At 39.2% G+C, this 16,166-nt stretch overlaps 1 protein-coding gene across 3 annotated transcripts in view; it reads left to right on the top strand.

Moving 5' to 3' along the window:
• Positions 1-16,166, top strand: part of NELL1 (neural EGFL like 1) — an 890,650-nt gene that overhangs the window by 408,239 nt on the left and 466,245 nt on the right. For all 3 annotated transcript variants that reach the window (XM_029914487.1, XM_029914488.1, XM_029914486.1), the window contains exon 13: positions 6,638-6,763. In XM_029914487.1, coding sequence (XP_029770347.1) covers positions 6,638-6,763 — 126 coding nt within the window. The remainder of the gene's footprint in view (positions 1-6,637; positions 6,764-16,166) is intronic.

Raw genomic sequence — 16,166 nt, 5'->3', positions numbered from 1 at the left:
TTTTTTTTTAATATTTTTACATTGTGGTACTTGTTTTGCTTGTTGGTGGTGTTTGCTTATTTAATACATTCCATCAAGGACAGAAATTACATGATGGTTTGTTTTTGTTTTTGTTTTTTGTTTTGTTAGAATTGCTATTTAAACAGAGGGTAATACTAGAACAAATGTTAGGAACAGCATTGCATGCAGATGTGGAATTTGGAGATCTTCTGGTTTCCATATGCTTCCTGGCAGCATCAGGTGTATATAAGAGTCCTAGGATTGAATTGTTTTTGAGGGCTAGACCTGGCACTGTGAGAACAGGGCCAAATTTGAAGTCAGACTGTGTGTATTTAAGCCCAGGCTCTTAGGTTTACTGACTTTGTGCCTTGGGGAAGTGACCTAATAATCTGAGCCTCAGTTCCCTCATCATGGTGTGGGCCTACCTACTTCATTCAAGAGGAATAAATGAAATTGATGAGATACCATCTGGGAAGTACCTAGCATAGTATCTGATACATAGAAATGACAGCTATTTATTGAGGTTTAGCCAGGTGCCAGGGGGCTGTTCCTAACTTTTTCCTATGAGGTTATATACATTGAGCCTCTTGTTAATTCTGTTATTGCCCTGTGCCTAATGGTGTCGTGTGTGTGTGTGTGTGTGTGTGTGTGTGTGTGTGTGTGTGTATTTAATCCATTCATCCTTTCAGTATCCAGGTAAATTGTGGTTCTTCTTTTGACAACTTCTTAGACTGACTGAGACGTTTATTAGCTTGAACCTGGACTGGAGTGTGTCCAACCCACACCTTGAGGTTTAGCCTCAGGCTTAGCCTCTTCTTGGCTCCTGGCTATTGGATGAATATCTCACCTGGAAAGACCATTGCTTAAGAAAGAAATCTGTTTCAGGCAGAGCACCAGAGCCACCTGGACAAAGGTCAGATGGCTTGCAGGTTCAAATCTTTGTTGCTTTGGGTTTTTTTCGTTAGGGAGTTCTGTTTGGGTGTTCATGTGCTTGTTTTTGTAATTATTCATTACCTTTCAGAATCTTGGTGAACAATAAGCCGACATTTGTCTTAGGTTCTTTTAGAAATCTCAGCTCACTAGTTCTTAAGATTGTTTTCTTAGGATATCTCAGTTCTCTGAAGATGTTTGTTAATTCTGTTTTGATTCTTTCTATAATCAGATTTGCTTTTAAGCACTCTCGAGTCCTACTGAAACTGTCTGCAGGGTTGTGCCTTTCCTTGATGACAGAGAGGCAATTTTTCTTTTGGCACATGTGTTGCCTTTTTATCTCCAGCCCTGTCTGCAAATCAGGGAAGTTCTCAATTCCTTCCCTGCTTTTAGCTCCTTGTCCCATGAGACCCAGCTAGCTGACTCTACACACTTGACAATTTTTTGCTCTGCCCTCTGTATTAGTTATACCATGAGGTAGTTTTTATATTTGGAGTTTGCATGATGGGGGATAAGGAACAAAGATAAAGTTGTTATGGTTGAATTTTCTGATACATTAGTCAACCTTTGTGCTTTATTTTGGTGCCGTCTCTTTCTGGAATGGTACCAGGAAATTATGAGATATGCAAGAACTGAGATTATCAGTGGTATGAATTGAAAACAAAGCCAATTCAAAGACGCCTCCCCAGAGCAGCAGGCATGTGTGACCTGGGGTCCTGTGTGAGACCCCATGCATGTAAGAGTAAAGGTTGGGTAAGTCTATGGGAGAAATTTCTTCTGGAGTTTTCTCACCATCCTCTTGTCCTGTTTTTGAAAATATTTTCATTTGGGGCCTTTGAAACCTATGAGACAAAGCAATGGTTCTGCTGTTTGAATCAAAATAAGCTTGTTACAGCCAAGTAACTCCTTCAAATTGAGATGAGCCAGATACCTCTCATCAGTTATCCAGAGGCCTCAGGGAAATGAGCCAGGAGTTTCTCTCTTGGAGCAGCTGACAAGGGTCCATGACAGAGAAACACTCATTGCAGTCAGCAGCCTAGTTGGCAGCTGTGGCCCATGGGCTGAAGATTGAATTGCCTCTAAGGCAAGTCCTGACTAGTTTCTCATCTTAAAGAATGTCTGGGCATCCCAGAGGAATGAGGTGGAGTTCAGTGTGGCCGTATCTCTGTGAGTAAAATACCAACATGATTTAGCCTTCAGCTTGCCCAGCTCCTATCCATTTTCTTCACTACAACTGACAAATATTTTAAAAACAGAAATAGGTTTATGTCACCACCTTGATTAAAGTCTAGACTCCTTCCCATGGCCCACAAAGCTCAGCAGGATCTGGCCTGAGCTTATCTTTCCAGTTTTACTGTAAATAGACAAAGCTCCTTCCTCTAATACTTCTCCAGCATTCTTCTCTGTCTGGTATGTTACTCCTCTCCCCTTGACCTCTTTCACTTCTGTGTTAGGTCTTGGATGAAATATCACTTCCACAGAGACTGCTTCTCTGGCCCTCTCAGCCTGGATCAAAGCCCCCTGTAAAAAGATCTATTCTAGGTAGAACTTAACAAGTTTTGTTCAATGTCTTGCCAGGCTGTGCAGTTTGTGATGGCATTTTGTTCATCCTCTGCTGCAGGGCTTAGCAGAGAGCTGATTAGTGTTCATGAATCAATGATTCCCTCCCTTTCTGACTCTGCAGAGACAAAAAGTTTAGTCTCTGTAGTTTCCCTTCTTTTCCCCCACCTCCAATCTCTACTTAATGAATTTCTGTGCATCTTTTAAGATCAAGCTTAAAGATCTCATTTTTGAGACGCTTTTCTTAGTCACCTTTTATATTAGGGTGGGCTCGATGGCTTAAATTAGCAACACCATATTTTTAGTTCATGCAACATGTTCACCAAGCTTGTCTGGTTGCCTACACCTCACTCGGGGACCCAGCTCAAAGAGACTCCATCTTTGTGCTTCCATGATTTCCATGCCAGAACAAGAAAATGTGGCAAGTCAGGTGCTGGCTCTTAACATATCCACCTAGAAGTGTTGTGCTTTGGGCAGACTTTATGCTCTCTCATGCAGCTCTGCTTAACTTCCAAGAGGATGGGGAAGTACATTTGTGTGATGTGCCCAGGAGGAGAAAAACTGGTAATATTTGCTTGATGAACAGCACTAATGCCAGCCAACTTCCTCCAGTGCCTGGCTTCTCTTGGTGCTCCCAGTCTCTCTCTTACAATGATCTATTCTTCCATTCCCCCATAGTCCTAGGAAAGACCTTGTAGTCATCAATAACCGAGTCACCTCAAAAATATTAATGTCAGGCACACCACTTTGTAACCCCATCCTCTAGCTCTCTAACTCATGTGTTCTAGACCTTCCCTGTGACCATACTTTGCCTCCATTAGGATTCCCATGGCAGTTCGTGTTCCCCAAGAAGCAAACGTGGCAATGGAGACTGGCACTCAGGAAGTTTATAATGCCTCTGGGGAAGGGAAGAATGTAGGATCAGGCAGAAGGAGAAGGTAGCTGAGTCTCATTGAGTGCTCTGAAATCTGGACAGCCCTTTAGAATTCTCCTGAGTTAGGAATAAATGAAAGCTAGTCATTGTAGGTCGTTCCCAGGATGGAAGTGTGACTGCATAGTCTATCATTAGCCAAGGACAGTTTCCTTAAAAGGATAACAGCTAAAGACAGTTAGCAGGCAATACTCCTCCTAGCTGGCGGATTAAGTTCTTTAGTTCTGAAGTGAGATCTCAAAAGTCCAGCACAGTGTCCCCCCCTAATTTCTAATGCATTTCAGCTGTCTACCTCTTTCATGTTCTCACATCTCTCTTCAATAGCCTAGATTCCTTGGCACTTAATTATCATCACCTCGGTCTTAATACCCTCAATTCCCCTGTATCTCTCCCTACCCATTATATTTGCATAAAAACTCATTTAACATTCCACTTACCCTGCTATTGGCCCAAAATGTCTGGATGAAACTGGAGAAAAACCCACAGCCATGCTGACTGCTCTCACTTAACGCACTAGGACCACAAATCACAGTAGCTCCTCTGCCATCTTCCTACATGCTCTAGTAAACTTTTGACCCCTTTTTTCAAAATGACTATTTTTGATACCATTTCCTCTCTCCTTGAATATCTGATATGTCCTCCCTTTTTTCATTCTTAAATTTTACCCTCTCTTTTTATTTCACTGAGAAAACAAAAATAAGTGAGGGAGAACTGCTTCATCTTCCCACCACCAAATATGCCAACCATCTCCACCTCTTTCCTTCTCACAGCTTCTTTCTTGTAAAGATGACTTGTTCCATTGGCACGCTGGAATGAAACCCCTCTTGCCTTCTCCAGGACTTTGCTTCCTACAGTGGTCTCTCTCTTCTACCTCATTGGGTTGCTTCACTTGTATTGAATCCTTCTCAACCGTGTGCAAACATGCTGTGATCTCTTCCATCTATAATTAAGACTCTCTTGACACCAAGTCTCCCCAGAGCTGCTACTCCATTTTTCCTAATGGGAAAAAAAAGGAATCTCAAAAAGTTTGCCTTGTTTTTCTGTCTCTCTTCGCTCATCTTCCATCCTCTCCTTAATTGACTCCAGTCAGGTGTTTTTGTTTGTTTGTTTTTTACACCACTTTCCCAATCCTGCTCTTACTAGGTCAAGGTCAGCAGTGAACTATTGCTAAAGATGTGGTTGGTTACGTCTTTATCTTATTCAGCTTTGTAGTAGGTGACAAAAGTGATCATTAGTCCTTTCCTGAAATGCGTCTTTTGACTTTTATGATATCTGCCAGTCTGTGAAGCCAAATGCTAAATAATGCCAGGAATCCAGTTGTTAAAGAATTCTAATGCCCTGGGTGCCGGAGAGATTCAAACTATATCTCATGCTCATGTGTAGTTACTATTCTCTTTTAAGTTTGTGGGAGAGTTTCCTTCACACCTTAGCTTGATGTAATCTTATTATATAATTTTACATTCCTTTTGCCCATTTATTTTACTTGTGCATTGTTTTGGATCATTTTTGAAAGCACCTGATCTTGTGCAAGTATAACACTTGGCTTATTGCCTGAATCATTTCTGTAATTTCTGGTGTTATGTTCTTTATAGTTATGGAAGTCTTGCTAACTACAAGTTTCCTTCTAGGACCTCGGTTACTGCACAATAACTTTTATTTATAGGCTGACAGATGTTTAGTGCTTAAAAGAATCTCGTATTACTTCAAGGTGTTTTATCAGGAAGTAAGTCAGTCTACTTTTAATATAGATAAGTGAGATTTCTAGTGCCTCAATCTAGCTAATTTTTGTCTTCTGTTTCTACACATGAAGCGTATTAGGACTTCAATGATTACCTTAATAGTAACACTATGGTTGACTGTCATTTTCAAGATGCTTTAATTAAGTAAATCATAATAAGTAAGAGATTGATTTCTGAATTCCAATCCTGGGCATAGTATGTTCTAACAGGATGAGAGATATTTGTGCCAGATATTTAACCTCTCTAAGCCTCAGTTGTCTAGACTGCAAAATGTGGGTAGTGCTATACTGTGATTGTGGAATTGTATGTGGATTGAATTAGATGAGGAGTTTAAAGATGTATGTTCAAAACTGGCCTGTGTGACCAACTCAGGAGAGTTCTGGAACTCATAGTGGTTAAATGGAAGTCACAGGCTCGTCACTGGGAGAACCAGAGCTAGAACTCACATTGTCTCTCTTAGGTTTTCACACTGTTAGGCTGTTGCTTCCTCACCATCACACATAAACAGTCTGAGTAAAATGAATATAAAGCCATTTCTGAAAGCAACTTCCAGAAAAGACTCCATCAAACTCTGTACTTAAGGTCATAGATGATTCTAATTCTTCCCATGAATGCTTATGAGAAAGTAGGGGATGCTCTGACCTCTGTTCCAGAAAAAAAAGATGTTTTTGTTGAGTCAGCCCATTATTCTGTCACATGGGATGAATCTCCAGGTCAGGGGATGAAAGGCATCAGTTTACATTAGACCACAGCTGCTGTCTGTATTCATGGTACAACATGGGAGAGACTGGCTGCATCATCATTTTTTAACAGATGGATTAAAGCATGTCTTAGTGAGACACATGAGCAGAGAGGCCTGGATTCCCTTGATCTCTCTGATAAAAGCTACACCATGTACAGTGGACACCTAATAAATATTAATTGGTATCAACTCACCGGACACAGAACTCCTTGATTTTGGATGTTTAAATCCAGCACCCTCTGTGGTGAGGGATTAGTGGATTCAGTCTCTAGGTTTCTTAGCTGTTGTGTCTCACCATGCATCTTTCTGGAAATATTTTCAGCTAAGATGGGATCTAATGCACCTGAATGCAGCTGAATTTTCATTTAAGACTTTGTGTTTTACAGTAGAGGCTAAAGTCTGGGATTGTGATGCCTCCCGTTTAGGTTTTCTTCTTCAATGTTACTTTGGCTATTTGGGGTTTTTTGTGATTCCATATGAATTTTAAGTTAGTTTGTTCTAGCTTTGAGAACAATGCCAGTGTTATATGGAAACCAATTTGACAATAAACTATGATTAAAAATAAATAAATAAATAAATAACATTAAACAAAAGACTTTGTGTTTAATGTATCTTGCTTTTTCTCTTAACTTCAACAGGCATTTGCCTTTTTAAAGTTCATTGTAACATGGTTACACTATAGTTCCATCATTCACTTGTGGCATTGCTTCTTCCTTTTTTTTTTCTCTCCTTCAGATATTGATGAGTGTGCGGCTAAGATGCATTACTGCCATGCCAACACTGTGTGTGTCAACTTGCCTGGGTTGTATCGCTGTGACTGTGTCCCGGGATACATCCGTGTGGATGACTTCTCTTGTACAGGTGAGACTGCAGAAACAACATTGTTTTTCTGATTCAGCCCTTCTCTGCACCATATGCGTGTTGTTAAATTTAGCTCCAAGAGCTAAATTTGGTTACCTAACTAGGTTTTCTCTTGCATTATTTTACCCTCACCATTAGAGAAAAAAAGTGATAAAAGAAATTTTATCTGCATAATTTATTTCTACTGCTAGTATCTTTGTGTGTGTGTGTGTGTGTGTACATGCACGTTTGGGTCTATGATTCTCATTGCCTATAGTAACATTGAGGGACTTAAGAGACATCAGTTTTAAGAATAGAAAAGTATCTGGATGTTGTATGGAAAACAATTTGACAATAAAATATTATGGAAAAATAAAAAAATAAAAAAAAAATCAATGGCATAAAGCTAAAAAAAAAAAAGAATAGAAAAGTATCAAACTGTTTTCCTTCCATCATGATAAAATGTTTTCGTATATAAGAAAATGTACTTTGTTTGCACTGGAAAAGACAAGGATTAAATTTAGAGGGGAGGAGGAGTACCTGGTGAGCAGAGATTGGGCAAATAGGGGAGCTGGTCAAGACTTTTGAGGGGCGCCTGGGTTAAGCGTCCGATGTCGGCTCAGGTCATGATCTCATCGATCCCAAGGTCGAGCCCCGTGTCAGGCTGTGTCCTGACAGTTCAGAGCCTTGAGCCTGTTTCAGATTCTCTGTCTCCCTCTCTGACCTGCCCCTCCTCTGCTCATGTTCTCTCATGAAAATGAATAAGAAAAAAAATTTAAAAAATTCTTGATTGACATATACGGAGGGTCAGTTGCCTCTCTCTGGTTGGGCTGTCAGCACTAAATTGGAAGTCAGGATTGTGTGGTTGGTGCCTTCATTGAGTAATGCTGGCTTTGTGAGGCATTTGGTTGGGGGTTCCAATATACTTCCAGTATGTATATGGAGATATGAACTGTAAATTGGTTAAGGATTGTAGAAAGTTCTTTTGGTCAAATGTCTTTAACCTATCTGTAACCTATAAGAAAAATGCCCCTTAAACATAAAATTTCGGTCATTTTGTACCTTTCCATGACTTCTGCATCTTCTTTTGTCCCAATAACATTTGCATATAAACCGAATTTTTTCTCATGGGACACCTGGGTGGCTCAGTAGTTTAAGTGTCCAACTTTGGCTCAGGTCATGATCCTGTGGTCTGTGAGTTCAAGCCCTGGTCAAGCTCTGTGCTGACAGCTCGCAGCCTGCAGCCTGCTTGGGATTCTGTGTCTCCTTCTCCCTCTCTGTCTCTCCCCCAATTGTGCTCTCCTTCTTGCAAAAATAAGTAAATTAAAAAAAATGTTTTTAACTGAATTTCTCTCTCAGAATAGATGGCCACTCTTAGTGTATTTTATTGAAAATAACCTTTTCAGAAGTGCAGAAAGTTGCAAAAATTAGGGAAGCATGTTTGTATGCCCAAATAACCTTTTCCATTTATTTCTGTATATGTATAGGTTACTGTTTTTTGGCTAAGGAGCTGATGACGACAGATTGATGTAGATTTCGGATGGCCACAGATGACCAATCTCATTTATCTATCTTTTATTTAGTGTAACTAAAATTCCTAGAGAAAAAAGAGATTGTGTAAACATAGCATGCTGAGATCCAAACATTTTAACAGGGGCACAAAACTCTTGGGACCTGTAAACCAACTGAAAATCTGATGTTCTGTGTGATTGTCTGTCTGTTCTTAGTAAATTCGGGTCATCTGATGTACTTTAACCCGATGATTAGAAGGATCCAGCGAATATTCTCCCAACACAGCATCACATATCATCCAACTGGATAAACCTTGATGAAGGCCCTGCTGTGTAGAAGGAGCTTGTTGAAATTGTATCAGGATATTGCCTCTGCTTTTACTTTTTCATTAAGGGAGAAAGACCAGAGGTTGGTGTCTCATGGAAGCTTGTTAAGGATAGGTGCTCTGCCTGGTGGTTTTTATATGGAATGAGATGGAAAATGCATTATTTATAGAACTGGTTCCACAACTCCTTTTAGAAAGTAAAAGACAAGGATGTTGGTATCAGTGAGTTCCCAAGCATCACCCCTACCAAAAAAAAAAAAAGAAAAAGAAAAAGAAAAAGATACTGTGTAACTCTGGAGAAAAAACCTATACAAATACACAAAGTTTTTGTTTTGTGTGTGTACGTTTTGTCTGACAGGGAATGGGTAAATTAGAACAAAAGAAAGAAAACCTAGGAGGGAGTCAGAGAACAGTCACCTCTCAGAGAACAGAAGCCAGGTACTGCTGAGGACAGAGGACCATTGAAAACCACCAGTGGAAGGATAACCAAAAGGACTTTAAGGGCGGGAACATTTAATGTGAGGTTTATTCATTGTTTTGCTATTCAGTTAGGCAATGCAAGTTTTCCTTATGACTTTCAAACCTTCAGCAAAGTCTGCCTACCCTGCATGCTGGATGAGCCCTTCCTCTTCCACCTCGTGGACTGCATGTTAACATGGTGGACAGCAGGAAGGTGTATATAGGATGTTGAGACTGAGAGGCAGTGGTACCCACTATAAAGTGATCATTCCTGTCCCTTATCCGTGCACCCAACATAAACTTATACACCACTATCACCAGTCTCCTCCTAGGAACTTCCGATGTCTTGATGAGGGATTTGGAATTCCGTAGGTTGTAATTGGGAGTAAGGTCTTTTTCTTTAAGAAACTCTGTCTTTGATCCCTGTTTCCATTCTTCCTACTGCCCTGTCTTTCTGCTTTTTTTCACGACAAAACTTCTTAATTGTGATTACTGTCCTCCTTTACATTTGCTCACCTCACATAACATTTCTTAACCCCCTCCACAAAAGGCTTTCATACTCACCATTCTACCAAGATAGCAGAGATCCTGTTTATCAAGGTCAGCCATGAACTCCATTTTGCTAAATCCAATGTTCTTATCTCCTGGGAACTCTCAGCAGTATTTAGCATTGACCATGCCTTCCTCTTTTAAACACATTATTGTTTTTTTTTTACTTTTGAGACATCCTTTTCCTGATTTTCTTTCTTTGTCACTGGCCACTCCTGCCCAGGATCTCTACCTGTTTTTCTTTCTCTTTTCACATTTCTAAAGGTTAGAGTTCTGTAGAGCTCTGCCCTGGATCCTGTTTCTTTGTTCACCTACATATTCTTTCTAGATGCCTTCATTTCATCTAGGACTTTCATAACATTCTGTCGACACTTTCTCATTTTCTATCCAGTACAGTATTTTTTCTGAGCTTCTGTATCCTAGTCAACCTAACATCCACACACAGATGTTTAATAGGTATTTCACATTAACATGGTTAAGAGTGAACTCTGGATTTCCTTCCACATCAGCTAACTTCCTTTCAATTTTCCCCATCTTGGCAAATGAAAGCCTCATCTACTCAGTTTTTCAAAACAGGCAGCTAGGGATTCTACTGGATTCCTTTCCTTCTCTTGACCCTCCAAACACCAGTCTCAGTCTACCCTCTGCATCCTGTCCTAAGTCTGTGCACTTCTGCCCGTATTCTTTATTACCAAACTAGTAGACCCCTGCTGACACCCTGAACTTGCTATTTCAGTCTTGCTTCATGAGAACTCACTCTTCACCCAGCAGCCAGAGCAAAGTTTTAAAAATAAGAACTCTACAAATATACTTAAATTTCTCCTGTAGTGTCCTATTACACAGAAAATCAAATCCATACTTATTTTCGTATAAAGCCCTGTGGAGTTATTCTCCCTCCTGTCCATATTACTTCATCTTGTACCAATTCCATCCTTGTCCATTATGAGATAGCCACACTGAGTTTTCAATTTTATTTTCCATTCAACATGCTTGTTCTCCCTTAGGGGAGAGAGCTCCGTCTTAGACGTCTTTTCCTTTTGAAACTTGCATAACTGGCTCCTCCTTTGTCATGCAGGTGTCAGCCTAAAAATGATAGGTCTAGAGAGAGACTCTCTGATTTGTATAATTAGCCACCCATTATCCTATCACCTGATTGTAATTCTCTGTCTCTTATCACCATGTAGAATTTGTATTTTTCATATATGATTTTCAAACATTGTCTCTATTAGAATGTACGATTCAAGAGCCGTGATCTTTTCCTTTTGCTCACTACCTATCTTGGCTATATAAGACAGCCAAGGGTGGGCTGGGGGCTGGTGGGGAAATGGGGTGAGTCAGAGATCTTAGCCAGGCAGAGAGCAGTGTTCAACAAATATTTATTGAATGAAAGAATGAGCAAAACTACTTACCCTTAGGCTATTTGCCTCTCTAAATTTCATTTATAAAAAATGACTCATATCTGCTGTATCATCACTGTTAGGTTATTGAGGACATCAAATTGTATATATGAAAACATTTATCACGGCACTGGCATTAGTCAGCGTAGGATGTTCTGCATTGAAAACACCAAACAGGACTGATTTAAAATAACAAAGTTTTGTTTGGTTTTCACTGGTCATCATAATTACTGTGGGGTACAAGCAGATGGAATAGTCAGTATTGTGAATATTGCTAGTTACTGAGATGGGGAAAAGAGAGCCTGGAAGGTCTTGTAACAGCCATTATATGTTCTTATCAGAGAGTGACAACATATCCTTTCTACCCTCTGCTCCTTGACTAGAACTAGCCACCAGTACCTAACCAACTGCAAGGAGATGAGGAAATGCAGTTGTACATTGTGCCTGGATGGGTTAGAAAACCAGAAATATTAGGTGAATGGTGCTAATGAATACCATAGTGACTTACACTTAATATTGATTCTCAACAAACTTTGTTTCCTTTGACATATTTCCTGTTCATTAAAATAACTTTTTCCCCCTGAACAGCAGTTTACAATGTATTGGGGAAAGTAGTCTCAAAAAGATAATGATGATAGTAAGCACATCTGTACTCAGTGCTGTGATGGGAGGACTAGCAAAATGCAGTAAGGTCAAGGTGCTTGATTTCTTGAATAGAGTGTCTGGAATGCTTTTGCAAGCCAAGAGGAGCTTTTGGAGTTTCCTGAGGCTTCTTAGCATGCAGTGAGTGGATTAGGTTAGTGTGGAATGTGGATCTAGAGAGGAGAGCTAAGAGACAAGCATTATTCCTGCTATTTCTCCTCTAGACAGATTCCGAGGTCTCCATTAGATGCTTTCAGATTCAGCTGGACCTCTGACATTTACCTTGGCATCCTGAAAGTGAGCCTATCAGGGCAAAGGTGCTCTTCATTCTCCAAGGGAGATCAGGTCCCCACCTCCAGTCTCTCTCATTTCTTTATTGGCAAAGAAGACTTCTTCCTCTAAGTGATTATTTGCACGTGGTAATAAGTAAGGTGTATCGGCAACTGTAATGTGTCTTTTCAGATGTTTCATTTTTGAAAGATAATTTTCTGGGAGAAATTGACAGGCCTGAAGGCTTCCTTTGTTTGTCCCATGTTCCTTATATAGCATTTCTCATTATTGGCATTCCTGAATTCCAAAGATCATCCTAGACTCTGTTGCAAATCAGTTAGTTTCTGCTGTCACTGTTGAGTTGGTTTTCTAAGTATGTCTAGGTCACTTTTTTCTTTCTTTCTTTCTTTCTTTTTTTTTTTTTGTATGCCATTTAGCCTGACACTAACTTCCTAGAAGTCAGTAGCAATACTGAAAAATTATATTCAACCAAAAATTAGTGAGCCAAGAATTAAAGATGATCTAGTAACTTTGGTAATAGATTGATTATTCAATAACTAATTGCTTCATCCACTTATTCCTGATTCTAATATATAGTAAGTGTCGGTCGTGAGTGTTAGGAAATAATGGTGGCTGAGAATAGTGATAAATGACGTCTGTGCCCAGAGAGTTCATGGTTAATGAGGTAACATCACATGAAAACATTCAAATGTATGTTCACTCTCAAAATTATTCTAGTGTTGGCCAGATCAATCCCTCTTGAAAGTCTTAGTGAAATTTAGATGAGTATTGGGTGTTTAATCCCAAGTTAGTTGTTGGTCCCATATAAGTTTCAAAGAAGAAACCCTAAAATAGCCATTCCAGGGTTTATGCTGATAACCATGGTCCTTTCAGAAAGATTGTACCTGGAATAATAAATAGATGCCAAGCCTAATGCTGGAGGGAAAAGGCAGAGTGTCACATGTGTCAAACAGAAAAGAAACTTTAACTCTTTCCTCCCTTTTGATCTTGTGAAACATTGAAAAAGAAATCCTATATCATGGGATAATAAAGTTAGGAGGGTTCAACACTGAAAATGTTGCTTGGAACTTAAAATGTGCTATAACTTAATTTTTACCCGTAGAGGCTGGGGATTCCTTGACATGACCATATATTGTATATGAGGCTCTGTACTTTTTTCTAGAAAAGTTTCCATTGCCCTTTGAAAGGGTGAAATCCAAAGCATTGGCCTCTTGACACTAGACTAGTATTTGGCCTTAGAATCTGTGTGAGCCTAAATCACTTTCTCTCCTGTAAGGGAACCCCAAGTTGCCCTTGCTCTTTGATGAAGTTTGAAATTGAAGAATTCCCTGAAATTGAGTTGGTGGGGTGCTTTTTCTCTTCTCTGTACCTTTTGATTTTTGGAGAGGTCAGCCTGCTTGATTTATTGGTCTCTGACTTTCATTTATCCCCAGTTAAACTCTCTGTGTTTAGGTTGTTTGATAAGACGTTATCATTAGATACTCAGGCAGCTTTAAAGGTGGATACTTGTGATTTACGACAAAAGCATGCAGCAGTAAGACAGGTACTTGACAGTAATGGGGAAGCATTCATTTTTATGCCAAAAACTTCCCATGAAGGTAAGAAATAAAGGGAACAAGTGAGATAACATAGATCACATGTGATTTCCATTACCTTGCTAAAAGGATTTTTATTTTCTTGATATTGGCATGGAAGAAAGCTTGAAGGAAGTATATGTTTGAAATACTTCAGGTCAGCTTAGTTGAAGTTAGAGATAAATAATAGTCTATTAATTTAATGGTTTAAATTGAGTACCTTATAACGAAAAAGGTGAGACAACAGTTTAAAAGACTCAGGAGTAAAAATTAACTGTTAGAAAGTTTAGACCAGTTTTCTGGAAAATGCTTTTCTCCTAACGTTGATGACACACAGCACACTTTAACTAGGAAGTACCTGATTTTTTAAATTTATTATTACTGAGCAGAACGATATGAAATAGAGCCAAAATACATCATTCTGCAATTTGAAAGAGCTTGGTAGTAAATCTCTTCCTAATTATCCCTTGCCTGTAAAGCAGATAGCATGTGCTTGTTTTGAACATACTTGTTCTTATGAACTTTTGAGTGTTTGGCAACATTAAAGGGACAAGTTACTAACTGCTTGGCTCTCAGTCTTAGAAGAGGTGGTCCAGGTTTAAGAATGACATTTCAGCCATGGATCTTTAGACTACTTTGACTTTAGTGAAAAATGCTGTATCAGATGCTTTAGGATGCAAATCTACTTTTTATTAAAGATGGCCAAAACCATTAATCGATATATTGAATAAGGAAAGTCAAATTTAGACCTGTACTTTTGGATATTCCAAAACCCAGCTAAAAGCTCTGATGCTCGATATGAGACCTTTTCTCTTTGCTTTGATTTGTTTTGCTGGAATGTCCTTTCTTTAAATAAGTGGTTAGCTCTGTTACCAGCCTCCGCATCCAGAGGAGAGATGTGACAGTACTGAAAGCAGGATTCCTAAATCCAAATGTTTTAGTGCAGAGGCTTTCAACCCTCAGTTCAAGTTAGGATCACTCAGGACATGGGAGAAAAAGTCAGCATTTGGATCTACACCTAGAAATTTTGATTTTCATCTGGTTTAGGATTGAGACGTGGCTTCAGTTTGTTTAAAGGTCCAGGTAATTCTATTGTACAGTCTGCCTGTTGTAAATCAAAGAATGCCAGGGAAGAATCTGAAGGGAGGAGAATTGTCCCTTCTGTCATGGACTGGAAAAACCAGAGTCAGGGGGTAATGCAGGGAGAGACGTGGACAGTTTCTGGAGGAAGGGCCCTGTCTCCAGGGCTGCATTCTGAGATATGCAAGACACAACACTATCAAACAGAATCTAACAATACATAAAAAATCATTCACCATGATCAAGTGGGATATATTCCTGGGATGCAATGGTAGTTCAGTATTCACAAATCAATGTGATATATCACATCAGTAAGAGAAAGGATGAAAACCGTATGCTCATTTCAATAGATACAGAAAAATCATTTGATAAATTACAACATCCATTCATAATGAAAACCCTCAACAAAGTAGGTTTCAAGGAAACATACCTCAATATAATAATAGCCATATATCAAAACCCCCCAGCAAGCATATGCTCACTGAGGATAAACTGAAAGTGTTACCTTTGAGGTGAGGATCAAGAAAAGGATGTCCACTTTCACTGCTTTTACTCAACATAGTACTGGAAGTCAACCCATGGCAATCAGATAACAAAAAGAAATAGCATCCAAATCAAGAAGGAAGAAGTAAAAGTTTCTCTGTTCACAGAGGACATGATATTATATAGAAAAAAAACCTAAGAAGGGCACCTGGGGGCTCAATTGGTTATGTGTCTACCTATGGATTTTGGCTCAGTTCATGATCTCATCGTTCTTGGGATTGAGCCCCAGGTCATACTCCATGCTAATAGCATGGATTCTGCTTGGAATTCTCTCTCTCCCTCTCTGTCTGTCTCTCCCTCACACTCTCTGTATCTAAAACACACACACACGTGAAAGACCACCAAAAAACTTCTAGAACTGATAAATGAATTCAGTGAAGTCTCAGGATACAAAATATGCAGAAATCGGTTACATTCCTATACAATAATAATGAAGTAGCAGAAAGAGAAATTAAGACAACAATCCTATTTACAAGTGCACCAAAAGTAATAAGATACATAGGGATAAAACTAACCAAAGAGGTGAAACTATACTCTGAAAACTATAAAACATTGGTGAGAGAAATGGAAGACAATGCAAGGAAATGGAAAGACATTCCATGCTCATTGATTAGAAGAAGAAATACTGTTCACATGTCTATACTACCCAAAGCAATCTACACATTTAATGCAATCCCTGTCAGAATGCCACCAGCATTTTTCACAGAACTAGAACAAAAATGTCCTAAGATTTATGTAGAATCTGAATTGCCAAACCAATTTTGGAACAGAAAAGCAAAACTGGAGGTATTACAATTACAGCCTTCAAGTTGTATTACAAAGCAGGAGTAATCAAAACAATATGGTGGTGGCACAAAAATAGATACCTACATCAGTGGGGCAAACAAAAAACCCAGCAATGAACTCACAACTCTATGGTCAATAACTCTTTAACAAAGCAGGAAAGAATATGCAAAGGGAAAAGACAATCTCATCAACAAATGTTGTTGGGGGAAAAATATTCATGCAAAAGAATGAAACTGGGCCACTTTCAAATTCAAATTGGATTAAAT

Source organism: Suricata suricatta, chromosome 11, assembly GCF_006229205.1.
Source record: "Suricata suricatta isolate VVHF042 chromosome 11, meerkat_22Aug2017_6uvM2_HiC, whole genome shotgun sequence".
NCBI lineage: Eukaryota > Metazoa > Chordata > Mammalia > Carnivora > Herpestidae > Suricata > Suricata suricatta.
The sequence above is the reverse complement of the archived record's forward strand: the minus strand, read 5'-3'. Positions and strand labels throughout refer to the sequence as shown.